This window comes from Kogia breviceps, chromosome 15, assembly GCF_026419965.1.
Source record: "Kogia breviceps isolate mKogBre1 chromosome 15, mKogBre1 haplotype 1, whole genome shotgun sequence".
In the NCBI taxonomy this organism is placed as follows: Eukaryota; Metazoa; Chordata; class Mammalia; order Artiodactyla; family Physeteridae; genus Kogia; species Kogia breviceps.
Window position 1 is genome coordinate 7,113,877 of NC_081324.1, and position 26,152 is coordinate 7,140,028.

At 43.3% G+C, this 26,152-nt stretch overlaps 1 protein-coding gene and 1 pseudogene across 5 annotated transcripts in view; one reads left to right on the top strand and one right to left on the bottom strand.

Moving 5' to 3' along the window:
- Nucleotides 1–24,999, top strand: part of RTTN (rotatin) — a 140,369-nt gene extending 115,370 nt beyond the window's left edge. For all 5 annotated transcript variants that reach the window (XM_059041409.2, XM_059041414.2, XM_059041413.2 and 2 more), the window contains 9 exons: nt 3,632–3,737; nt 4,475–4,572; nt 6,540–6,617; nt 10,474–10,600; nt 12,870–13,072; nt 16,088–16,355; nt 22,381–22,484; nt 23,575–23,644; nt 24,694–24,999. In XM_059041409.2, coding sequence (XP_058897392.1) covers nt 3,632–3,737; nt 4,475–4,572; nt 6,540–6,617; nt 10,474–10,600; nt 12,870–13,072; nt 16,088–16,355; nt 22,381–22,484; nt 23,575–23,644; nt 24,694–24,779 — 1,140 coding nt within the window. In that variant the 3' untranslated portion in view covers nt 24,780–24,999. The remainder of the gene's footprint in view (nt 1–3,631; nt 3,738–4,474; nt 4,573–6,539; nt 6,618–10,473; nt 10,601–12,869; nt 13,073–16,087; nt 16,356–22,380; nt 22,485–23,574; nt 23,645–24,693) is intronic.
- Nucleotides 18,040–18,759, bottom strand: LOC131742954 (small ribosomal subunit protein eS1 pseudogene; annotated as a pseudogene).
- Nucleotides 25,000–26,152: the final 1,153 nt, after the last annotated feature.

The window sequence follows — 26,152 nt, forward strand, 5'->3', positions numbered from 1 at the left end:
ATTGAACCAGGTTGCGCAGTGTTCACCTTTCTTTTCCGGCACAGCTTTCTTTTTCCTTAGAGGTAATTGTATTATTTTTCATCTGATGAGCTTTCTCTTATCACTGGAAAGCTCCTTGTTCTTTGCCAGCCATTGAATGTCTTCATAGTATATTCAGAAATGTCAGAACTTATATCAGCTTCATCTTCTGGAAGAAATCACTCCCGATTCCTTCGGACCTGCTTGGTGCCCAGTGCCATCCTGGAGTCTCCATTCACTTCCTTCCTGGGGAATTCCTTCACCTCTCTGCCTTTTCCCGTGACCCCTGTGCCCCGCACCTTCTTTTGGTAGAGTCTCTTTTCCAGCAGCTTCCAGAGAGAAGGCACATAGGAGGCTTTTTTGAAATCTAGCCATGCCTCCGTTTAATTTATAGTTTGGCCAAGTGAGAACTCTAGACTGGAAATCATTCCCTTCAGAGTTATAAAAGCATTTATCTATTTCCTTTAACTTTTCATGTTACTGTAGAGAATTCTGAAGTCATTCAGAATTCTGGTATCTCTCTCCTGGAAGTTTTTAGATTTTTTTTTTTTTTTTTTGTCCCTAATACTCTGCATTTTCCTGATGAAGTACCTAGGTGTGGGTCTCTTTTTTTCTGTTGTGCTGGACTTTCTCAAGGGTTCTTTTCATCTGTAAACTTCTGTTTTTTAATTACTTCATTGACATTGCCTCCACTTTATAGGCTCTGTGTGCTGGGAACTTTTGTTAAGTTTTCTTCTTCCTACATAATCTCTCTTTTCTTCTTTTTCCTCTCATTATTTTGTTTTCTATCCCCTGCTGTGGGAACTTTTGTCAGATGTCTGGTAATCTTGGTTGTCTGTTATATTTTATTTTATTTATTTATTTATTTTTAACATTTTTATTGGAGTATAATTGCTTTACAGTGGTGTGTTAGTTTCTGCTTTATAACGAAGTGAATCAGTTCTACATATACACATGTTCCCATATCTCTTCCCTCTTGCGTCTGTTATATTTTAAACTGGGAGACGTAAAGCAGGTGGATGCTCTGAGCATGTGAGAGGCGCTGGTGAGCTGCAGGCTCTGTGCGGGAGGGATCTGGCTGGGTCCTTTTGTGACCCTGTCTCGGTGAGCTTGTCACATTCCCGTGAGCGGAATCTTCCAACCTCCTGCCTGGGGTTGAAAACCCACCTGCCAACTGTTTTGCAGCAAAGTTGGAGAGAGCTGGGGTCTTAGAATTTAATTTGAACAGTTTCACTTAATCCTTCCTTGTTTTCAGTAGAACACCCTCACCTACACAGGTGCCAAATCTCTGCCAGTTTAGAATCCTTCTAACTCGTCCTCTCCAGAGACTAAACCTCCAGTTTTTTACAAGGATTGGGGAGGAAGAGTGGCTTGGCTGCACAGAGCCTGATGGGAAGAATCTGGTCCCATGTAACTGCTTCTCAGAGATTTTTCAAACAGTCCTCCTTCACTCTCACTTCCCAGGGTACATGGTACTAAGTTTCCTCAGCCGTTGTCAACTTAGTGTATGGACTGGGGTGATACTCAGTTTTTCTCACTCACCGCTTAGAATCTGGGTTCTCAAGCCTGCGAACGCATTGGCCATTCATCCATCGACTTTCTAGTTTCCAAACTTGCACGTGTGCACGCATGTGTGTGTGTGTGTGTGTGTTTAATTCCCATTTCTGTCATTTTAATGAGATTTCACGGGAGAATAAAAGACACATCTGTGTGCACAACTCTTTCCCTAGAAGTCTTACCTCTTTTTTTCCCTCATTGCTGCAGATAGTAGATGAGTAGTGTTTTTCAATGAGCTCAGTTTTGTTTTTCTCAAATCACTAATAACGTGCAAGTTCAATAAGGATGTGTTTGTGAGAGCAGTTTTCCTATCAATGGTGAAGATTGTTTACAGACAAATTGGGATTCTCATAGTTAACTATGATTCTACTCCATAGATATTCATCATCCTATAACACTGCACTGCCTTTTCACCCCTTTCTCATGGTCACACTCAGCATGGTCTTTGTCAAGCATCCCTGGCCTGGCCATTTAATATCTAACATTGGCCAGACAGGGACCTGCCTGGTTTGAGGCAGCGACCTAAGTGAGATATTTAAGATGGAATCACTGCTCCTGGTGGGAGGGCTGGGAGGCCCCCCTACTCTACTCTGCAGTCTCCTCCAGTGTCATGCTGCCAAGTGTAGGCCAGGCTGGAATTGTAAATGGAGTTGCACCTGTGTGATTATGCTCTACTATATTTTATGTAAAGTTATGTCATTTAAGCTTAACTTTAATAATACTAGAAGGCTGGATCATTTTTAAATTACTGGTAGAAGGAAAAGTTATGAATTTGAATGATATCTAATATTTATAAACCAAATGAAGAACTTCTAGATTCTTCAACTTGAGCTTATGAACCCCTTGAACTTGTAATAAAAATGTACTCATATATCCACATGAGAATCTTACCACAAAAAATTCACCTGAATCTAGTCAACCCTTTAGAGCTAAAACACCCAGTAAATGGGAAAAAACAGGAGAGAAGACAAATTAAAATCATTACAAGGAAGCAAACAGACTGTTCCATAATGTGAGCCATTCTGTAGGATGACTGATCTGGTTTATTCAACGTCTCAACAACAACAGTGAAAAACCCTGGTGGGTGGGGTGGGGTGGGGGGAAGAGGCAGGTGATCGTAGGAGATATAATGTACAGATATGATGTGAAGGCTCCACTGGGTCCCGATTCCAATAAGCCAACTGTGAGAAGACATTTTTGAGACAAAAGAGAAAAATCTGAATTTTGACTACATATTAGCTGATACCAAGAAATTATTGATAAGTAGTTTAGGCGTGATAATGAGTTTATGGTTATATATACTGGAGTGTGCCATTTTATGATATCTCCTGTTTACTTTAAAATATTTCAGTCAAAAATGTTTTAAGAGAGTATGAGGGTTTGTTATCCTGTTGTTTCTACTCTTACACATACTTGAATTTTTTATAATGAAAGATTTTTAACTCATAAATTCAAATGTGTAAAGGAAATATACCAAAATATCAGCATTTTCAAAATTACAAGTGATTTTTTCATTTATGTGAGAGTCAAAAAATTAAGTAATATTTTTTTTGAAAAACATGCCACACGATAGGTTAACGTTGCTATAGAAATGAAAGATGGAAAGAACCAAATCACCTGAGATACAGGGGTACATTGAGTAGAAATTGAGGGAGGGGAATGTGTCTCAAGAAGAAGACCGGAGGAGTTTGATAACAGTTCTCCAATTCCACAGTTTTCCAAGGGCCCTTTTAAATAAATTACACATGTGTTCATATATTCCCTGGTGAATTTGATTAAGTGTATAAACTTGCTATGTGTTAGTACTAAACATAGCTTTTTTCTTTAGATGATGAGTCTTTGAGGATGATTTTTGGTCTTTTCCATATTGTAAATTTCTTATTCAGTGTTATCCACACAGAGCATTCTCAAATCTTAATAATTTACCAGATTCCAGTGAATTTCATGGAATAGTTGAAAACTAACCATAGCTTTTAAATGGAATGCATCTTTTATTCACAACTATTTTGCTCCAGCTTGTTTTTCTCGAAGGCAGCTTCATGTATGTTCTTTGCAGTGTTATGAAGGAAAATCCTCCAGAGATGTCCTGAAAAGAGTCGCTGTGAATGCGCTGATGTCGCTTCTGTCTGTCAGTAGAAGAGCACAGAAACACGCTCTGAAGGGTGAGCCACCTGACACATCAGCTCCTTTTATGGCATACTTTCAATTCGTATATTTTACTGCCTGTTCATTTAAATTTTCTTTGGACTCAAAGTGTAAAGAACTTTAATGTCCCTAAAAAGATATAGGTTTTATTTTCCCTGTACGGAAACATAGTAAACATGCGTTACTTTTGAAATAAAAAGATTACACATGTAGATTATTTTTTGTGTAATGGGTTCTGACTCCAGAGAATCTATATCTAAATATTAGAGAAGCTTTTAAAAGTAGCACATCACTCAATTGCATAATATTAACTATAAGCACATATTGCCCACGTGAAGAAATCACATAGTTTTGATAGTAATAACAAGTGCCTTAGATGATCCTATATTTTCATAGAAATTTCCCCTCTAGTGTGTCATAATTTCTCATCTGGAATCAGGGAACGCAGGTCTTAGAGATGAAAGAGAACATCAAGCCCACTAATTTGAGCTGTGACTTTGCTACTGAAGCAGCTCTCCACGCCTCCAACGTAAAGGAGACGTGGGTGGGGTCACACTAAGTTGAAAACAAGTGGGCTTCAGCATTTTAGTCCTCTTACGTTTTTATCCTCGGATCCATTAACGTCTCACTGAAAGTGCGAAAATGAAGTTGGTTGGAAATAGAAGATGTTATTTTTTTGAGAGTTTGTTATGTGTAGTTTTAACTTTTTTGGAAATGGAATATCCTTTTGATTGTTTTGGATTTTCCCTTTCAGCCCATCTAATAGACAGTTGCGTGGAGCAGATGAAGCATATTCACGCACAGCTGAACCTGGAATGTCTGAGGCCTGGGAGGGCAGCGCTGAAGAAGAAGGTGACTGAATTCTCGAATTCTGGGGGGCAGCAATGGCCATACGTGGAGACCGTCTCTCTAGTATCCTTGTGCTTATAAATGACACCAGTGTTCGGTTGAAATGAGGGTCTGTTTTAGAAGAAAGGTGCAGCCAAATAAATTAATGGGATTTCTGCATTAGCAGGTTTGCGTTCAGGTTTCGTGTGTGTGTGTGTCTCTCTTAGTTCTCACTTGAAAATCTTTTAATGAGATTGATATATTATATGTTGTTGTTATAAGCATTTTGCTGCGTGCATGATACTTTTTTTTTTTTTGCGGTACGCGGGCCTCTCACTGTCGCGGCCTCTCCCATTGCGGAGCACAGGCTCCGGACGCGCAGGCTCAGCGGCCACGGCTCACGGGCCCAGCCGCTCCACGGCACGTGGGATCCTCCCGGACTGGGGCGCGAAGCCGTGTCCCCTGCATCGGCAGGCGTGCCCTCAACCGCTGCGCCACCAGGGAAGCCCATGATACATGTTTATACTACAAAAAGAAATTCTTTCTCTCATAGGTTCACCAGGACTGAGATGACGTCCTAAGTGTTTTCTATATGGCAGGCACTATTCTAAACATTTCATATTTATTATCCCCTGCACACTCATGACACCACAGTCACGTAACTGATAATGGATAAAGCCACTGTTTGCCCCATATCTGGGCTGTTGCAGAGCTCGTATTCCTAATCATGTTTATTTCCTTCCGGGATTTCTGAATGTCTCTTTTAAGCATCGAGTCTGCTGGACTCATGTTCAAGCTTCATTTTCACTGTAAACTTCAAATAACACAGGTTTTAAAAAAAATTATATTTTGTATTGAGATAACATTGGTTTATAACATTATATGTTTCATGTGTACAACATTATATTTCTATTTCTGTATACACTACACCATACTCATCACCAAAAGTTTAATTTCCATCTGTCACCGTAGAGTTGACTCCCTTTACCCTTTTTGCCCTCCCCCTCATCCCTTCCCTCCTTCCCTTTTTGGTAACCACTGTTCTGGTCTCTGTATCTCCGTGTTTGTTTTTATTTGGTTTGGTTTGTTCATTTATTTGGGTTTTGTTTGTTTGTTTTTTATATTCCACATGTGGGTGTAATCGTGCAGCATTTGTCTTCCTCTGTCTGACTTCTTTAACTTAGCATAGTGACCTCAAGGTCCATATGTGTTACTGCAAATGGCAGGAGTGGGGGGGGGGCGGAGGCTAAGTAATATTCCATTGGTTGCATACACCACATGTCTTTAGTCCATTCATCTGTCAGTGGTCACTCAGGTCGCTTCCGTGTCTGGACTACTGGAAACAACACAGTCTTTATATGATAGCGGTGGCTAATACTAACAACTCTGGTTAAAAAGGTCTGCCACACAGGCTTATTGAGAAAATTAATATGTGTATATGTTCACAAGTATATCTGTGATATTTATATATCTATAATATAGATAGATAGATCTAAGACAATTATTGCAGCGGTCTGTGTAATAACTAGTTTCTACTGTATTTGATAAGAAACCAAGAAAAAGCCATATTTGATCATTTCACTGGTCCAGGGACTTATATGTTTGCCAGTTTCTTTTCTTGCCTCTCTTCCTTTTTCCTCTCATGCAGAGGCCCTTTACTTCATCATTGAGAGTGTCAGCCAACACCTGATATGACTGAAAACCAGTCAGTACCTGCTTCACTTTATCGAGATGAAACGTGGAGCTTATTATATATCTCAGTTCCTCCGTGCTTGATAGAACAGAAATCGCTTTTTCTTGGTGGACGCGCTTCTCGAAATATAGTCATCTTTCAGAGATCCTTAGCCTGTCAGTTCCCTCAAAGCTGTGGTGGTCAGGCACAGTGGGAGCATAGCTGCACTGTAATGTGACCCAGGGGAGAAGGAATTACTGTATGTAAAAAGTGTAATGTGCTGTCGTTCACATTTTTCAACTGCTTTTTGTTTAAACAGGAGGATGGTTTTATTAAAGAGTTAAGCATTGCCATGCAGCTCCTAAGAAACTGTCTTTATCAAAATGAAGAATGTAAAGTAAGTAGAGCTTCTTTTCAAAATTTTGATAGTACTGTGATTGACCAGTTTAAATTTTATATGAGATAATTAGGGAAAATGGAAAACTTCGAATTTTTTTTTTTTTTTTTTGGTGCACGGTTGATTGGTTTGTAAGCTCAGTGTTCATTCTCAGAAATGGATGCACCTAATCTTATCATAATTCCTCAACCCTGATGACATTTCTTATGTCGGCGTTTTAACTTTATCACTGAAACTTTAACTTCAGGCAGCTAAAGCAAACTTGAGCCTCTTTTTTTCTACTGGTAGCCATTTTGGTGTTTTTTTTTTTTTTTAGCTAAGATGGAATGTATGGCTGTGTATGTCTTTTTTTTTCTTTTTAATCAATTTATTTTTGGCTGCATTGGGTCTTCGTTGCTGCGCGCGGGCTTTTATCTAGTTGTGGTGAGTGGGGGCTACCCTTTGTTGCAGTGCGTGGGCTTCTCATTGCGGTGGCTTCTCTTTGTTGCGGAGCATGCACTCTAGGCTTGCGGGCTTCAGTAGTTGTGGCATGTGGGCTCAGTAGTTGTGGCTCGCAGGCTCTACAGCGTGGGCTCAGTAGTTGTGGCACACAGGCTTAGTTGCTCCATGGCATGTGGGAACCTTCCCGGACCAGGGCTCGAACCCATGTCCCCTGCATTGGCAGGTGGATGGATTCTTAACCACTGCTCCACCAGAGAGGTCCCATGGCCATGTATGTATCTTAAGGCAGAATTTTTTCAAAGGTGGTTGTTAGACAACTGTCCAAGGGGATAAGTAGAGGTGTCTGCATCCACAGGAAAGAAGATGAGGGTGTCTCCCGCTTCAGAGGAGAAATCGCTTACTGCTATTGCCAAGTGTGGGCCTGTTGATGTCCAGGAGGTTCTCCACTCGCAGCGCTGCTGCAGCCCCTCTGTTGTTTTGCTCTGTCTGTGAGCATTGACGCTGTCATTTAACACACCCGTTGGTGCTGTTACACAGGATATAGTGTCTGGAACACTTTGATTTGCTTGGTCATAGTGATACGACACTTTTGAAGAGCTAGCTTCCACACAGAATTACTATGGAAAATGAGTAAGATGAAGATAAATTACACAAGTTTTGTTTTTTAAAAAAATTTCGTACCTTTTTTGTTTTTAGTTGTGATAAAACTGGAAAATATATACTATATCTAAGAAATGGACATCTTGAACACATATCCCTTAAACTGTGTAAAATAATTTGTTCAAGACACATGACTAACAATTTACATTTCAAAGCAGTTTGATGGGAATTAAGCATTGATAGATTTCATTAAGATTCCCAGTGGTACAAACTTTTTACTCCAAATAGAGGTGTCATTTACGAAGTTTGTTAGGGTCCTTGTGACTGGGTGCGGTTGGTATGCATCCGTGACACCTCACTCAGGCAACACGCCAGCACACTTTCCAAGTAGGATCTGCCTGTGGATTTCCGAGGTGCCCGCCTGGGTACTGGTTGTAAAGTGTAGTGTTTACATTTGTAACACATCAGCCAACCGTGAAAGTGTAATCTCTCTGTAAGTCACGTGTTTCTGCATTTCCAAGTTGTTTAATAAGGAATACATCCAAAGAAGAATATTTAGATTACTCTTGAGAATAGACATAGTTCTAGGGGGCAGAGATTCTTAATTTCTTTTCTTGTTTCAGCTTACCTGAGGTGTGTGACACACTGCCATCACTAACTGTTGGTCACTCTTTTTTTTTTCTTCGGTACGCGGGCCTCTCACTGTCGTGGCCTCTCCCGTTGCGGAGCACAGGCTCCGGACGCGCAGGCTCAGCGGCCACGGCTCACGGGCCCAGCCGCTCAGCGGCACGTGGGATCCTCCCGGACCGGGGCACGAACCCGTGTCCCCCACACCGGCAGGCGGATTCTCAACCGCTGCGCCACCAGGGAAGCCCCTGTTGGTCACTCTTGTGGTGATTCACCAAGTCACCCATGCCCGCCCCACCCGCTGTCTATACGTATGACACGGAGGAGTTTCCATACCGGAAAGCTCACCTGGGCCGTGAGGTAGATGGAATGAAGAGCGGGCAAGGTTAGAGGGGGTGAATGTGCTGGTGCAGCAGGAGGTGACGAGACCTTAGCCAGGCAGGGAGAGTGGGGAAGGAGGGAGGGGAGCAAATGCGACAGACTGAGGAGAAAGACGAGAGACATAGAACGACTTCCAGGCTCAAGTTTACCGCAGGCGTGCCTAACAGCGGCGTGTAGCCGTGAGGGGTCCTCGTGTTGGGTTCGCACGTCGCGGTGCAAAGTGTCTTCGGGCTCTCGGCGTGGAAAATGGCCGGTAGTCAGTGGATCACATGGCTCTGGGTCTCTGAGGGGCGGCGCAGGCTGGGGTCTTAGGGTTAGCAGTGCGTAGAGGCGTTTGTAGCCGTGCCTATTGCTGACCTTTCCCAAGAGGGCATGTAGTGAAAGCCTAGGTCATGTCCTCGGAAAATAAAACTATTGAAGAGGAGACAGAAAACAGCTGAGAAGGGAATGCTGGAGAGAGCTTGGAGGTGATCTAGGATAGAGGGACTGCATGGAAACGAAGAACAAAGAGCCCTTAATAGTTGCCACAGGGCCTGAGGGTTTGACAGCTACAAAGGTAGGAGCGATTTTACCAGCCTCTGAAGATTAAATAATAGCTGGGAAATGACAGCAGTAAGAGTACTCTTCCTAGAAGCTTGGCTCTGAAGAGCAGCATTTATAATTTAGGACATATAGTATCAAAGGAAGCGAGTCTGTATGTTTACTCCTAACATGTAAAGTGCTTAAATATAAACAGAAATGAGCACATCGGGGCCTCGTTATTAAAGAGACAGGCAGGGAAGAGCTGGTAGATGGGTAAAGATCCCTGAGGAGGCAGGCGGGGCTGTGTTCCAGAGCACAGCTGCACGGGTCAGTCTGCCCCGAGAGGAGCGCCTGTTCCTCACGGCCCGGCAGGAAGGGTGAATGCAGGGGTCCACAGATAAACCGCGCCCACGGAAGGGCGGCGTAGAGAAGGAGCTCGTACCGCCTCGTTCTGTCTCCTCTGGGAGGCGGGAGGCAGGGGCCTCTTTGGCAGTCGAGGGGCTGGGCTCCAGGCTTGTGGAGGGTGGGGGGTAACGCTGGGAATAACCTGCCCACTCTCTTTACGGAGTGTTGATACTCCCTCGAGTTGTGTAGGGTGTGGTATGAAGGCCCACATGTGTGCACATGGGTCTACAAATTGCCTAGTAACTGTTGGTTAGAAAAATTGTTGCATTTACTGCCGATAGTTATATTTTATCCATGATATTGTCCCAGCGGTAACTGATCTTCGTAATGACGACTGAGCTACTTAAGAATTATTGATTTAGCATAATCTTTTGACTGAAGTTTATCATATTCAACTTATTTAAAAACAGTAATCTACTTCTGATCTATCTGTCTAGCCACACATGTTAGATATATATACATATACATACACACAGGGCAGGGGGTGAGGGGAGAACTCAGAACTGATCAGAACGTTTCCTTAACCAGCAGATCCCTTTTCTTAACCATATCACAGCATTTACAAGAGTTTATTTAGTGTTGCAAGGTATCACTGTCTTGCTTAATTTACATGTTCAGAAGCTGTTTTCCTACATTTCTGACCTAGGCTTTGTACCCTCGTCACCCCAGTGTGGCAGGGACGTACTGAGACTGGCCGGGCTTGTGGTCAGGGCAGTCCGGGTCGCAAGGTGCTGAATCTGTCCATAGGATTCCTTTCTCTAATCAGAACAAAAATCAATTCAGTTTTTGTCTGCTGTTGGTGACAAGTTTTTTGGCTTTGATTTTAATTTATATTTTCATTATTCAGACTAATGCTGCCCTTGTTTCCTTCCTGCTGCAGGAGGCAGCCCTGGAAGCTCATCTCGTCCCTGTCTTGCACTCTCTCTGGCCTTGGCTTTTGATGGATGATTCACTGATGCAAACTGCCCTGCAGCTGCTTTGTGTCTATACTGCAAATTTTCCAAATGGTAAATGGAACCCAATGCTGCCTTTCAAAAATATACTACAGAACTAATCGTATGTAATGTTGTCAAAGTGAAAAAATGAGTATACATTTTGAAGTGTTTCTTCCACTTATTTGAGGGTATGTTGGTTAGAGGTACGCTTTCTCATAGGTATTATAAGAATGAGCAGTTACGTTAGTATATGTTTAATGAGACAGAAGAGTCATTGGACAGCTCACGGAATAGAGAGGGAGAAACTGTCGCGATTATATGCCAGCGGAACGTTGAATTTAAGAGGAAAATTGAGAGTGAAAATTCTGATGGAAGACCTTAAAAACAGGTTAAGGTTAAAACTTTAAGAGATTCTGGAGCAGGAGGCTGGCATGATGAAAGGTAGTTCTGGGTTCGGTTGGCTTGGCGGCAGTTGGTATCGTTGGGGTGCCTCTTTCATTCCTGCATTTGACAGACTTTTTATTGAGAGCCTCCCGGGGCCCTGCCTCGTTAGAGGCCAACAACTAAGAGAGAGCAGAGCAAGCGGGGAGGTGACTTGGGAAGAGAGAAGAAGGTGTGAGGTAGCTGTTTGAGGGGAAGGAAGTGGGGGGCACTGCGGGCAGTGTGGATTTCCCATGTAAACTTAGGGTCACAGATTTAAGGTTTAGTCAGCAAGTTTAAGGTTCGCGTGCTTTTTCTAGCAACAGTCAGCAGCGTAGCAATTGGATTCTCCCGGTATCAAAAGACAGACAGAGAAAGGACCGGAACTGAGAACATTCACAGCCACCTTGTCACCGCTGTGTGCTGGGGGTGGCTTTTTCCTCCACCCTGGAGCCGCCCGTCCTGTCGCCCACTCCGCGTGACTCTGGCCATGTGAGCTGGCGGGAACAGAGCCTCAGGCTCTGTGGTGTATGGAGAGCACTGCAGGACAGCGTGGTCCTTGTTTGCAGGCCGCTGCCGTTGACTTTCCCGTCCTCACCTCTGCTCTCGCTGCCCCCCACCCTGGCTCACGGCCTCTCGCAGTGTGACCGGTGGGGCACTGCGGCCTCCGAAGTGTGCCCTCTGCACACCATCCTTCTCTACCCCGCCCTTCACTCCTTAATTTAGGGTTTGGGGAAGAAGAGAATCCGTTGCAAAATACTGAGCAAAAGAAACATGTATTGGGTTGGCCAAAAAGTGTGGGGTTGTTCCATAAGATGCTACAGAAAAACCCGAACAAATTTTTGGCCAACCCAATACTTTACGATAAATCTTTGAAACCATAATCTATGTTACTTACATACTTACAGTTGATGCAAATATTAGAATCTGGTTCTAATTGAGGAAGAAGCTTTTTATTTTCCTGTCTTGTTTGTTTCCAACAAAACCTGCATCATTTAGTGATAGTTTTGTGTAACATTAATGGAAACCTTGGTATTTGGATACTGCTGTGTAGTGTGAATACAGGAAAGATCACTCTATTTATTTGTGTTTACTTACTTTTTCTTAATAATTATTATTTTTTTTTGCGGTACGCGGGCCTCTCACCGTTGTGGCCTCTCCCGTTGCGCGGAGCACGGGCTCTGGACACACAGGTCCAGCGGCCACGGCTCACGGGCCCAGCCGCTCCGCGGCACGTGGGATCTTCCCGGACCGGGGCACGAACCCGTGACCCCTGCATCGGCAGGCGGATTCTCAACCACTGCGCCACCAGGGAAGCCCACCTTTCATGAGTTTATTTTACAGGATGTGTTTGATTCAGATCTAGTTGTACTTAAGCTGGCCTCTTTGCATGGATTTTCACAAGCTAATCACACCTTAGGCTTACGTTACAATACAGTAAAATGCATTTCTAATTCTTCTATGATTACTTTTCTCCTTTGATAAATCCCATATGGTTGTTTAATTTACTGAGTAAACACTGGACTCTGGAAAACCAGTTGATGCTACCGCTGGCGCTCGCTGCTTGTGAGCTGTGTGACTTTGAGCAAGTCACTGACACCTCTGAGCCCTGAGATGTTGTTTAGCGTATATGGCTGGTGGCATTTGTCCTATCCTCCCACCCCAGGATTATCGTGTTCCTCATTTTTTTCTTCTGGAAAATGGAGGCATTAGACCACAGTGTTTTTAAATGCTTTATTGAGGTCATTAGGCCCTCAGTCCATTAGATCAGATGCAGACATACCAGCACCAGCCTTCAGTGCTATGGCAGTTCACAGGCTAATGGCCGAGTCCTTTGATAGACAGCCATGCTTTACCACTCAGGTTGTTGAACTAAAGCGTGAAGCTGAGATGACGTTGTGATGGACTGTTGTTTTTGAAGGTTGCAGTTCTCTCTGTTGGTCAAGTTACGGACAATATCCTGTTCAAGCTGCACATCGAGGGGCCCCTGGCAGCTCCCTGATGCTGTGTATCCTGAAGATGGCTTCCCAGGTGCCTCTCGAGAACACTGCAGTCCAGCAGATGGTTTTCATGTTTCTTTCAAACCTGGCCTTGTCTCATGACTGTAAAGGGGTAATTCAAAAAGTGAGTACTTACACTCTCCTTCCTATCATAAAAAAGAGACTCAGTAAAATAATCCTTTCAACCGAGGACATGTGTGAAAAGTCTAGAACTCAGTTTCTAGGATTAATTATTATGATTTTAAGAAATTTTATTTTAAAGGATTGTAAAAGGATCAGGAGGGTCACTTTGTTTAAAGCCTGTTGATAGATGATACATGAAAAGTGACAGAAACTAGAATATGATCATACCATTCCCTTTTAGTTTGTCTCTTAGCTTTTGGACTGTATTTTCTCTCTCTCAAAGATGACAGTTTTAGAAAGACAGCTGTGTTACATTTATTTGAGATCATAAAAGCGATTTATTGGTCTTTAAACAGACCAAATTGAGCATCACAATTCTAGTTCAATTTACATTGTCAAATGGTTTATGAAATCACGGCCCCTCCCCAAGTTAGACCTAATTTCATTATGGCACCCAGGTGACTTTTCAGTCCCTGAGACCCCTGTGCTAGAACATGACTTCCCGCCACTGGTTTCAACTTGGGCGCTTTAAGAGGGACGGTTGGCTTAAGCAAACCCAATACGCGTGTTCCCTTAGGCTGTATTTAGGTGCGTGTAAACAGGATCCCTAATTTGGAAGATCCCTTAAAATTTGAATATGATCAGATTATCTGTTACTTACTAGTACATAGTAATTTGAATGCTTCCCTTTCATTTACATGAAGGCCAAGGTAAATTGCAAAAGTTGACCACATTCATAAGAATTGAGTCTCCTTTTCCTCTATTGGGTCATCTCCCCAGCCACCACCCCCTCCAAAAAAAAACCACACACTTTGAGTGCAGTCTCTAAATAAACAGCAGTGTCACTAAACAGAGATCTTCTCAGTGGTATGTTGGAGCTGACTCACGCTGGTTCATGAGTGTGTTTGTTAATTTGCAGGAATTTTGCAAGCCAGCTGACGTCTTGGTGGCATCTTGAGATCAGCCGTGGTGGGAATATTCACGCCATGAACGTTAGGGACCTACTACTCTCACCTCGGCTGTTCATTTGCCAGCGCATGGCTGGCTGTTTGCCGTGTGTGTGTGTGTGTGTGTGTGTGTGTGTGTGTGTGTGTGAAGTCATCCGGAACTGGATTTTGGGGTGGGGGGCGGGCAGTGCTTTCTGCCACTTCCTTATGGAGAGCACGCTGGTAGGAAGCAAAGTAGGAATTCCCAAGTGGAATATAAATGCTAATCTTGGATCTGATGTGTGACTGAGCTGATGCTTATTCTTTTTAAGCTTCAGTTTCTTCATTCAAAAAAATTTTAGGTTAAACAAAATGATCTCTAAGATATTTCAACCCCCAGTCTATGATTTTGGTAAGGTACTTAAGCATATTCTGGTTTTCTCCTTTAAAAAAAAAGATTATTTATTTGGTTGCGCCGGCTCTTAGTGGCGGCGGGCGGGCTCCTTAGTTGCGGCATGCACGTGGGATCTAGTTCCATGACCAGGGATCGAACCCGGGCCCCCTGCATTGGGAACGCAGAGTCCTATCCACTGTGCCACCAGGGAAGTCCCCTTAAGCGTATTTTGATATAAGTGTGATCGGACTCCATTTCATCAGATTCCCACTTCAGGTGCAGATCAGTCAGGTCATTTTTCTTCTGCTCTAATTAGGGGTCCTCCGAGCCTTCCTCTGCTCATTGTTATGACGAGCCCTGGACACTTTCAGCTGCACCTCCCGTAACTCATCTGTAGTTATTAGAACATGTAGCTAATGCTATTGTACAACTAAAACTCTAAAATGATCTGTTCTCTCTCGACCATGGCATATTTCTTTGCATTCTACCCAGTGCAGGAAGTCGTCTAAGAACGTCTTTGGGCCCAGCAAAAGGAGGACTGCCCAGAGCATATTTACAGTTTAAAGTACTATCATCTATTTTATCACGGTTTTCAACTCCAGATCTCCAAGATCAGGGCAGGATCTAGCTGAATGGGCAGGACAAGGGATGACTCTAAAAGCACTGATTTGGGCTGAGAGGTGGGAAGAGACGTGAGCGGGGGCAGGGCAGGGCAGGGCAGGGCGGGGCGGGGCACCATTCTGCAGTTCACTTGTTGCTTGGGTGGGCTTGCTGATGTCTCTGCAGCTCCTTTCGTTCTGTACTCAGTCCTTTTATGTAAAAGTGCCAAAGGTATTTTATGGATTCAAGCCAAAATTTTGATTTAGGTGGAGGGGAACCCAAGAAATAAGCCAGAATAGATTGTTAAACAGGAAGAAAGATGAGCTCTTCTGGAGAGCTGTGAAAGTTAAGTGATTGGATTTCTGCACCCTGAGCCAAATGCCTGTGGTTCCCACGCCGTCCTGGGCTTCTTCTTGATCTAATACTTTTATGCTTTCTTTCCTTGTTTGCATACAGATTATTCTAGGCAATAAGTTATTGTCTTTCACATAGTTCAGGGTTTGGTGTGGTTTTATGGAAGGGGTTTTATTTGGAGGTTGAAATGACTTTGACAGTTAAGTAATGGAGCTTTCCCATCTATAAGTTTACAAGAATGACATGTAGCCACGAGGAATCATCTGTAATGCTGAGCAGCTGGGCTAAAGTGAATATAAGCTGTACCCACAGATTTTTAAAAAAAAAACACTTGTCCTTGGCACTACCAGAGTTCTTAAGTGGTGTCCAAGACTGACTGAGGGTTTGTTTCTTTTTCTTTCCTGTAGGATAGCTTTAAATGAGTAGCAAAGTTGCCAGAAGGCAGAGACAGGAAGAAAATTCAAGAAGGCTGAAATAATCCCCAAACTTAATGATCAGTTACTTTATCGATCATCAGGAAAGGATTAGTAAGAATTAAAATTTGAGCACTATTTTGTTCTCCTTAACCTTTTCACTCATACCTGGAAACAGTATAGATGGAGTATTTGGAAGGTATTGGGAGGAAGGAGAAATTAAAGTTGGGGAAAAGAGGAGCCAGAATGCTAGTACTTGATCTCTGAGGGACTAGGAAAATAATGAAAAGACCCAAGAGGAAAATAATACTCTCTCTGTTTATCCACAGAGTAACTTCTTACAGAACTTTCTGTCTCTAACATTGCCAAGAGGAGGAAATAAACACCTCAGTAATCTGACCATTCTTTGGTTGAAGTTACTCCTGAATATATCATTTGGAGAAGACGGGCAGCAAATGATCCTGAGGCTCGATGGCTGTTTAGACTTACTTACAGAGATGAGCAAATGCAAGCACAAGAGCAGCCCTTACTTTCCTCTCCTCATTTTTCATAACATTTGCTTCAGCCCCGCCAATAAGCCCAAGATCCTGGCTAACGGTGAGTGTTCCGCCCGTACACCACACGCCTCCGTTGATACGTGCGCTCATTCAGGTGAAAACACGGGGTAGTTTATAAATAACGAGCCAGGTGCTTACGCATCACGCGCCGCGTTCAAGGCGCCGTGGGAGGCCGCAGCGCTGGGGGCGAATTGAATCGGCGCGATTCCCGCCCCCGAGTCGCTGCTGAGTCTCCCGGGTTAACCAGTCGCCGCACGGCGGCCAGGCTGGATCCAGGAGGTGGTACCGAGGTGGGCCTGGGCCCCACCTGCCCTCCTCCCGTCCCGCCCCCTGGTCCCCTGACTCCTCCACGCCTTTGAGCGGCCGCTGCCCTGTCCGTGGAGCCTGCCCAGACCAGCCTGTCCACGTGGTAACCCCACCTCTTCCTCCCGCCTCCCCGCCCTCCCACCCTCTGCCCCTTCCCCTGTTCTACGTTTCCCCACAGCATTACCGCCAGCTGCTGCACTGTGTTTTCAGTGGATTCCTATGTGTTCCTCGTCTGCCTGCACGGGAACATAAGCTCTTACAATTCAAGAGGTTTCTGTCTCTTTTGTTCACGTTTATCTGGAGCAGCGAGAATCGCGCCCAGCACTCGTGGGTGCCCAGTGGGTGTGTGAGCTTGAGAGTGACGCTGAGCAGGCGGCAGAGTTCAGGACCCAAGAGCACATGGTGACAGTAGCTTCACAGCCACTTCATTCTCTGGTCTCAGGACAGATGGAGGCGAGGATTGGTGGGGATTCAGAAGCATTTTGAAACAGAAGGAGCGAAATGGAAACATCTGTTGGTGCAGCCACGTGCTGTTTCTGAGAGGGGTGTGTGAATTTCAAGTCTTATGAGGAGGCATGTTATCATGAAAAGAAGAGAGGTGGGCTCTAGACTCCCACGTACCTGGTGCCGGATGCCAGGCCCTCGTGTGCTCCCACAGCGTCACCTGGGGCAGCTTCTCCAGGTCCACTTCCTTCATCTGGAAAATGGTCCCTCCTTTCTTGACTTCGGTAGAAGTCAGTTGTTAACACATAAAGTGCCTGGCACTGTTTGTGGTACGTGGTAGATGCTCCAGATGTATTAATTCTCTTTCCGTTCATGTTTTTCACTTAATCTTTTCTTAGAGGTGTTTTTCTATGAAACACGGAGTTTTCCAAATAGAAAGGATTCTGCTTACAATCTGTTGTGTATAGTCATGATTCTATTTTTCTGATAATAATTACTGAATTGCTAGAAATGCAGGGGAAGATTTTAGAAGCTCAGCCGGCCTTTAACTTACCTAAATGAACGGTGATCTCCTTTCCCGTGGCCCCTCTGCTGACTCTGAGGGCCTGGGAGGGGGCTCCGGTGACTTGTTTCCAGGTCTCCATCCTCCTTCGCTGTGTCTCCCTCAGCCCTTAACGTTTGTGAGATGAGGGTGACGCTAGGGCCCTACCTCAGAGGGCAGTGAGACGGCCGGTGTGAGGCGTCCGTTCCTCTTCCCGCCATCGCCTGTTAGCATTCGCCTTTCTCAGAATAAGTTCTCTTTGGGGACTGCCAACTGCAATTTTATTATTGAGAGAGTTGGGAAAAGGTCAGGCTTTAGGGAGCTGAAGGAAAAGTCTGCATTTTCCATTTCTGGATCACTCAGGTTTGTTTGTTTTTTCACAAATAAGGTCTTGTATTTGTCACCATTAAAAGTCTGAATTTTAAACAGATTCTTAGACTGGTGGCTCATATCCATTAGCTCGTTCAACTTTAGCACCCGTCTCATCCGCAGTAGCTTTTCCAGGACTACTACCTTCACCCTGTAGCTCCGTGAGTTTTCCCAGTTCAAACTTGGGCCTCCTCAGCATTTTTACTTTTCCAACAAAAACATCATGGACCTTTCCTGTGTCTTTTCCAGTGCTGTCTGGAATCAATTTATTGACCACCTCTTTCAAGCCACTTGTCAGCTCCTCTCCGGTCATGATTTCCATCATCTTCTTCTGGATCTGGTGGACTTGCTGGTGCCGGGCATAATCTGATTCTTCCTGAATCTGATTGTTCCATTTTTCAGTAGAACCCACACAGAATAGACGAAGCATCTTGACATCAACGTGAGCTTCAATCATGGTCTGCCATTTTTTGACCATGGAGCACATTTTGTCATGCATAAGATCCGTGCCATAGCAATTAGTCAGGCAGTTGTTGCCCTGAACATACTCAGTAATTAGCTTGAATTTTCTAAATGCAGCTTCATCCTGCAGATCAGCAGGGCTCACTTCAAAAACACGACCCTTGAGGCCATCAGCTGTGATTTTGGTTCCTTCAGTTCTTGTGACCAACGTTTTCCCAATATTTCTTATATTGGACATAGCTGGTACTTTCACATCATACCAATCTTTCTTAGAAAATTGGTCATCCACTTTCTTCTTGGCTCCCTTTTTGCTGCCTTTCATAAGATGCTTGTTATTGCTGACTGCCAGGGCGCTGCTCAGAGAGCCAGAAGGCTGGATTGCTCAGGATTTATTTCTAAACATTTCCTTGTATCAGCAATGTGCTCTCTCCTTCATTAGCTTAAAGAAGGAGCTTTCCCCAGCCCCACAGATGTGAGATCAGGGGCCTTCAAGGCAGGGTAGGAAGCAGCAACTGTGCAGTTTCTACATGGATGTGTCGCAGGCACTGCCTCCGTCTCCACTTGGGGATCCAGAGGGAATGCTTGGCAGGGTCAGGCAGCTTGAAAATCTTCCCAGCAAGGCTGCGTAACTCTGATAGTAGCAGCCAAACGTCCAGTTTCGATGGCCAGGAGTAGAGTGGGCGGTGGGGCTTGACTTTGCCGTTTCAACAGATCCAGAGTACTCCTTGTTTCTGGTCATGTCACGGTAGGTCCCCTCTCTGAGAGCAACAAAAACATGCTAGATAAAATATATTAAAAGTCACCTTAAAAAATCAAAGAACTGAAAACATAGTGGGAAACTTCTAGGCCAATTTTGATTGAAAGTCTGTGCCCAGAGTGGAAAGAAGTTTGTAGAAGGCTCTTTAGCTCCCAGGACATTTGCCAGCTTTGTGTGCTTGGGCTTTTGTCCAGGAGTGCCAAGAGGAGAGGGGACAGACGCCGGGAATCTCTGGAGTCTTATGGACCATCCTGCAGGTATTGAGCTGGAATCCCAAAGAACTGGCCTCTTAGAAAAGGATGAATCAGAATTGAATTGGTGCCCCAAATCTCATGCAGGCGACTAGAAAGAAAAGAAAAACAAGTGTGTGAATGGGCACCACAGACTACCCCTCACAGCTCTGCGCCCCAGAGACACATAGACAAGTGGCCCGTGACCTTGGTGGGAGCAGATCCTCGATTGACAGTGCTGCTGGGGGCTGAGCAGAAGCAAACTGCCCCCGGATGGATGGAGGATGGGTTTGTACTAGGCCTCAGGGAACCTCCACAGATAACTTCTCAAAAGCACCAGCCAGCATACAGTTAACAGCTGACCGAGCTTTTCAGGAAGAATGGCAGCGTGAGTGAGGGACCGCAGGGGAAAAATACCAACTTATCTGCCTAGATTTCAGGTGTTGGAATTATAAAACACAGATTTGAAATGACTTTATTTATATAATATTTAGATAAATAAATGACAAGCTTGAAGGTATTTGCTGGGAATAGGAAACTGAAAAATGGAAAGATTTGGAAAAAGAACCAAGCGGAGCTTCACTGTTGAGTATGATAATCAGTTAGCCACTTACAGGTGTTTAAATGTAAATTAAGATGTTCAGTTTGTTAGTCACACTAGCTACATGTGACTATTGGCTATCTTATTAGACCACATACATATAAATATTTCCATCATTGTAGGAAGTGCTATTAGACAGCACTATTCTAGAACTTCAATAGCCAAAATTTAAAACTCAGTATACATGTCTGGCAGCAAGTTAGGTGCAGTGGAGGAGAAAATTTAGGCATTAGGAGATACATCAGAAAAACAATATCCAGAATGCAGCACAGATAGCTAAAAAAGATGAGAAAGGATTAAAAGAATAAAGGGTTTAAAAAAAAAAAAAGGTAAGTGACATAGCAGATACATTGGGACAGTCTAATTGCATGTTTAATTGAAGTCCTCAAAGGAGAGGAGAAGAGAGGAAATGTAAGCTATGACAGCTAAACATTTTAAGAACTGTTTTCGTCAGACACTAATCCATAGATTCAGGAGACACAGATAATTCCCAGCAGATAAATAAAAATAAATCCACATCTGTTCTCTTGAGGTTATTTCTGTGTTTCTGTGCGAGTTCAGTTCATACCTATTTGTTAAAGATGTTTTAGGGGGCTTCCCCGGTGGCGCAGTGGTTGAGGGTCCGCCTGCCGATGCCGGGGACACGGGTTCGTGCCCCGGTCCGGGAAGATCCCACATGCCGCGGAGCGGCTGGGCCCGTGAGCCGTGGCCGCTGAGCCTGCGCGTCCGGAGCCTGTGCTCCGCAGCGGGAGAGGCCACAACAGTGAGAGGCCCGCGTACCGCAAAAAAAAAAAAAAAAAAAAAGATGTTTTACATGCTTTTTTGTATACTTGTTATATTTCACAATAAAATGTGTTTTTTAAAAAAATTGATCCACTTGCATTATCATAGGGGCCACTACATTAAGTGCCCTATACATGTACTTTATTAAAAATTTTAAGAGATAGTAACTGGTTGAAGGAATTATATAAACTCATTTAGATCATGGGTTATATGTTCTGAGTGTCTGATAAAAAGTTTGGAAACATCCCTGGATGATACTCAGATGGAGATCACAGAAGTCACCCTCCCATTTGATGAGGGCCCCTAAGAGTACCAGCTGCCACCCGACACCTCACATGACGAATTGCATCAGGTAACTGTTGTATGTAGGCTGGGTCTGGGTAGCTTATGATACAGAGGTGGCGCGGAGTGCAGAGCAGGTGCTGAGGCAGGAGGGAGCAGTCGGCAGAAAGTTGCAGCGCCCACACCTCACTTCCCCTCTGTCTGTCCCTCTGCTGCACAGAGTTCACTTTATGGAGCCGCTTTTTTTTTTTTTTCTCTAAAAGATTCTAAATTTCTTAAAATTTCTTTAAAAATGCTAAATAAGATTACTTAAAATCATTTTTGTTTGCTTTAGTTATGGAATCTTTCATCCAGCTGGTATTTATTGAGCCCCTGCAATAAACTTGGAATGTGAATATTCACCAGTGAGCAGACACACAGACTCTGCCCTCAGCTAGGTTACAGTTTCATTAGGTGCATTCATTGAGGTGGGGATACTGCATAGAGAGAGTTCCCAATAACAAGTGTCTCACCCCTAAGAATGCAACATGTTTTTAAAATCACACATTTTAGAGGGAAAAGAATTTGATAGAATTTAATGATACGTACAGGTAAGTAGTAAAATAGGTTCATGTATTGTTCTGAAACACTTGGACGATCTCCTTGGGGCTAGACATCTCTACTTTAAAATGAGTAGAGGCTGCTGCACATAATTTGTCAGTCTTGATTTCATACTCTGGCCAGCTTTGCACAGAGGGGGTGTATCTTGTGTGTTGTTACACCTTTAAATAACATTTTCTCTCTCTCTCTCTCTCTCACACACACACACACACACACACACGCCTTTGAAATGTTTAGTCCTTTTTTAAAAGGCTTAACTAATGTGGTATTTCTTGATTATTGTTTTATATAGTAGCCCATGCTATTGATATGTTTGTATAATGTCTTTATCATAAGAGCAAGTCCTGTTTTCCTGCATGTGAAAAATATGAGATCTGATTGAACGGCTCATTGATAAACTCATTGTGTAGTGGCTTACTTCTGCTCCATCGCTGTCTTTAAATGAAGTGCCTTTCTTGAATTAGGGCCGAAAAAGTTAAGCAGCCGTGGCTTCCCTGACAGTTCTGTGCCTGCTGTGAAAACAGTTTGTTTCCAGGTGGTTCTCCCACATACCACACGTTAATAAAAGATTGCTTTTGCCAACTTTGTATTTGTTTGGTGGGTAAAAAGGCGTTATCTGACCAGTCTAAGATATGAATACAATGTATTGCCTGGGACTGAACTTTTTTTTTTTAATGTGCTTATTATTAGAAAAAGTCATGAGTGTGCTAGCTGCCTGTCTGGAAAGTGAGAGTCAAAATGCTCAGAGGATTGGAGCAGCTGCACTTTGGGCTCTGATTCACAATTACCAGAAGGTCAGTATGTAAAATCGCTGTTGTCCCTCGGGGCCACACACCAAGGCTCTGGGGACGTCAGAGGACTGTCGGCAAGGAAAAATCGAAGTCAAAGATAGTGTCGCCTTTGTGCGTTCAAACCATCGGTAAACTATCTGTCACCGTCTTTCATGTAATCATTTCCACAGGAGGTGTCTCAGTTACAAGTGTTTCTCTCTTGAGTGAGTTCTCCCTGCTAATGTAACTTGATTTGCCGTATTGGTACAACGTTAGCATGAACTGTTTCTTCAAAAAGACGTGTCAAGGAAAACTTCATCTTGAAATCAGGCCGAACAATGACGTTTTATCCAGTTGAGGGATTCGCCTTTCTCTAGGACGCGTCGTCACTGAACTTTGAAGTTGGCTCAGTCCTTGTAAGGCTGTGGCACAGGGCCGGCCCCAGGGGAACGGCCAGCAGGTGGGACTTGCACCTGCTCTCTCCGGCCGCTGGTCTTCTCTTTGATTGCAGACGTCTCACTCCTGAGAGGGATACCCGTGTGTACCTTAGTGGCTGAGTAGTGGCCAGGTGACGGTGGTAGGATAGACGGCCATCCCCAAACGGTGCTCACGCAGCTGGCCGTGCCTGGTGCGCACTGGCTGGTGTCAGCACTCGCGAGGACAGAGGCCGCTCCTGTCACTGTCACCCCTGTACCCCCCAGGGCTCAGCACAGGGTTTTGCACTTTGGAATCGCTCAGTAAATACTTGTTGACCAACTGACCGACTGCTAGTGTTGTGTATCCTTGATCTGAAATCTGAGGTTTGAGGAAATAATGAAATACTGAAACTGAGATGGCATAGTTTAAAATAGCAAATTGAGATCAGGGGAGAAGGGGGGGAAGGGGGGAGGGAAGGAAGAACATGGGACGGTAGCGTAAAAATCAAGTCAGATGGGGAAGGATGTGGGTGGTGGCACAGTGGGTGGACTGGTGTAGAATCTCCAGCTACATTATTCTCTTCTGTAGCATCCTGTTTAATACTGCAGTCAACAAGCGCAGACTTAGTATTGTGCTATCCTGATTCTTAAACACATGGGAATAAATCTAATTGATGGATTGCTCTATATTATTGTAGGCAAAAACAACTTTGAAAAATCCATCAATAAAGAGAAGAGTGGATGAAGCATATTCCACAGCAAAGAAAAGTAAGTTTTATTATTAAAGAGATTATAGTTAAACTTGGAAGCTGTTCACTGAATTCTCTGATTAATGATATATTTGGACAGTTCACAGCAAAATGGCAGTTTTCTACACTGATGTTTGAGGAGCTTTTATGTTGAAGCATTGTAAAGTGTGCCAATATTTGGTCCACGTTTTTCATTGTAACATTTTTTAAAATAATAAAATGTTCTAACAGATGAATGTTTGAGATACAGTATTTTCTTAAGACATGTCAGTGATCTTTCTCCAACTCATTTTTTTGCCATCAAATTTCTTTTTGCCGGCGGCTACCACTGTGCTAAAGTGTGTTCTTACGTGATAAGAACCGGGCCCAGTCAGAATTGCCCCAGAACAGGCGAAGCTGCTCCCACGTCAGGAGCCGAAGCGCCGTCTCCGAGAGTAGACCCCATTGCCTCGCGTCCACTCGGCCCCGTGACCTGAGCACCGCGTGAGGCAGGGCTCCCCTCGCAAAGTGCACTTTTCATTTTAAGTGATACCCGTTTTCAGTGAGCATTATTCTCCGAACCTTTTTTCCACTCAGATACTGAACTGTGTCTTTCCTGTACTGTTCTGTGTCTGTTGGTTATTAATTTATGTTTTTATAGTGTAATTTTTTGTAAGTGGTTTGGTTTTGGGGTCCCCCCCTCCTTCGGTTTGTTTCTAGCTATGACCATGAGTTTCTAGAGGCAGTGAATGTTTGAATTTATGTGGTAGGGGGGTGGTACGTAAAAAGAGCAAGGCATTCGTTTGGGATCATAGGTAGTAGTGTCCATTATGGAGGTATATTGTTTTTTGTTTATACTCTGTGGCTAAACCAGTCATTAAAAATAAATTCCGTAACTTCTTAATTTTTAAAATGTTTAATATTTTAAATATTAAATTAAAAAATATTCTTATGCTAGCACGTCAAGAATTGGAATAGAACTTTGTCACAGGTAATCCTATTCACGTGTGTTTGTGTGTGTGTCTACTGTTCAGTGTCGTGCTAAAGTTTAATAAATTGCTCTTCTGTGCTCTGATTTTTCTATCTCAGCTTTCTTAAACTCAGAAGAAACCCCTCTAAATGCCTATTATTTGAAATGTCTTGAAAACCTTATGCAGCAACTTAACTCTCCGTGAGCGCTCTGAGATGCTTTGCCCCGAAGCCAGCGGCCACCGGACAGGTGAGCCAACCTTGAAGCAAGTTGTGTGTAGACCTGTCCCTGAAGACGTGCTAAGCCTCTGCATCAAAGGGCATAGAGAGTCCTGGGAACACAAACTTTTTTTTTTCCTATGCAATGTGTTTTGTAAAAATCCTATTTATCAGTTATTTAATAAAATAAAATATTTTTAGCAACTGAAAATTGACTAATAATTGCTGCTTACAGGCTTTTATCAGTCTCATGAATATAAATTTTAGGACTGGAAAGAAGACATTGTGTTCTGATTTCCTTTTTTTAAAAAAATTTTTACGTGAAATTTGGCTCATCACTACAAATCCTTATTTTTCAAAGCATACACATCAGTGAAGGAATATTTGTAGTAAACGTGTATAATTTTGTGAGTAGCTTCTTTTCCAATTTTTAGTGATAGTAATTCCTTTCCATATGATTTATAAATGTGTTATATTTTATTATTTTCACCTTTCAACCTCTGAAATGTTGTGTAATAAAAAAGGAAGAAATAGTGTTCATGGTCATGTACCGTGGCCTGGGTTCAAATTCTTTCTCAGCTCAGAACATCATGAAGAACAGGAATGTGAAACATCTAGCAGGAACAACTCTGTCGAGGCCTCCTCACATAACTCTTAACTAACATGTAGTTCTGAACTCAGAACTTAAGATAGGGAGTTGCCTGGCGGTCCAGTGGTTAGGACTCGGCACGTTCACTGCTGTGGCCCAGGTTCAGTCCCTCATCGGGGAACTAAGACCCTGCATGTACACACACATACACCACACACGTATATACACACTCATTATTTAGGAAAAAGTTTTCTAATTAAATTATGGTTAACAAGAAAAAGAAAAAAAACTTTTTTTATTAAGTACTGTTAGCAAATTGCTATCATTAATAAATAAGCCATGGGATGTTATTTACGCTAGAAGCATGGGGACAAAATATATGTTATGTTAAATGCTGAAATAGAAGCAGATAAATTTTTAGTTTCTGAAAGTTATTCATTAGAGATCTGAAAAATAGATCTAGGAAGTTCAGAAGTTTCTGGATAGCCCAAATCAATTTGAAGCAATGGACATGCCACTATTCTGAAAAATTCTAAGAGCAGGAATCTTAGGAATTATTTCTTCCTTTTTTCCTGGTTTCTTATATTCTATGTCATTTTCTTGGTATTACCTTTAAGCCCTCATTGATGAATGATAGAACGGATTTCTCTGTAACTTCCATTTAAAGAGCTCTTTCTATGTCACAGGCACTATTCTCCGAACGTTTATTATTTAATCTGTCTTTCTCTAAAATACTACCGTTGTACCTGTGTTAGAGGTGAGTGAACGCAG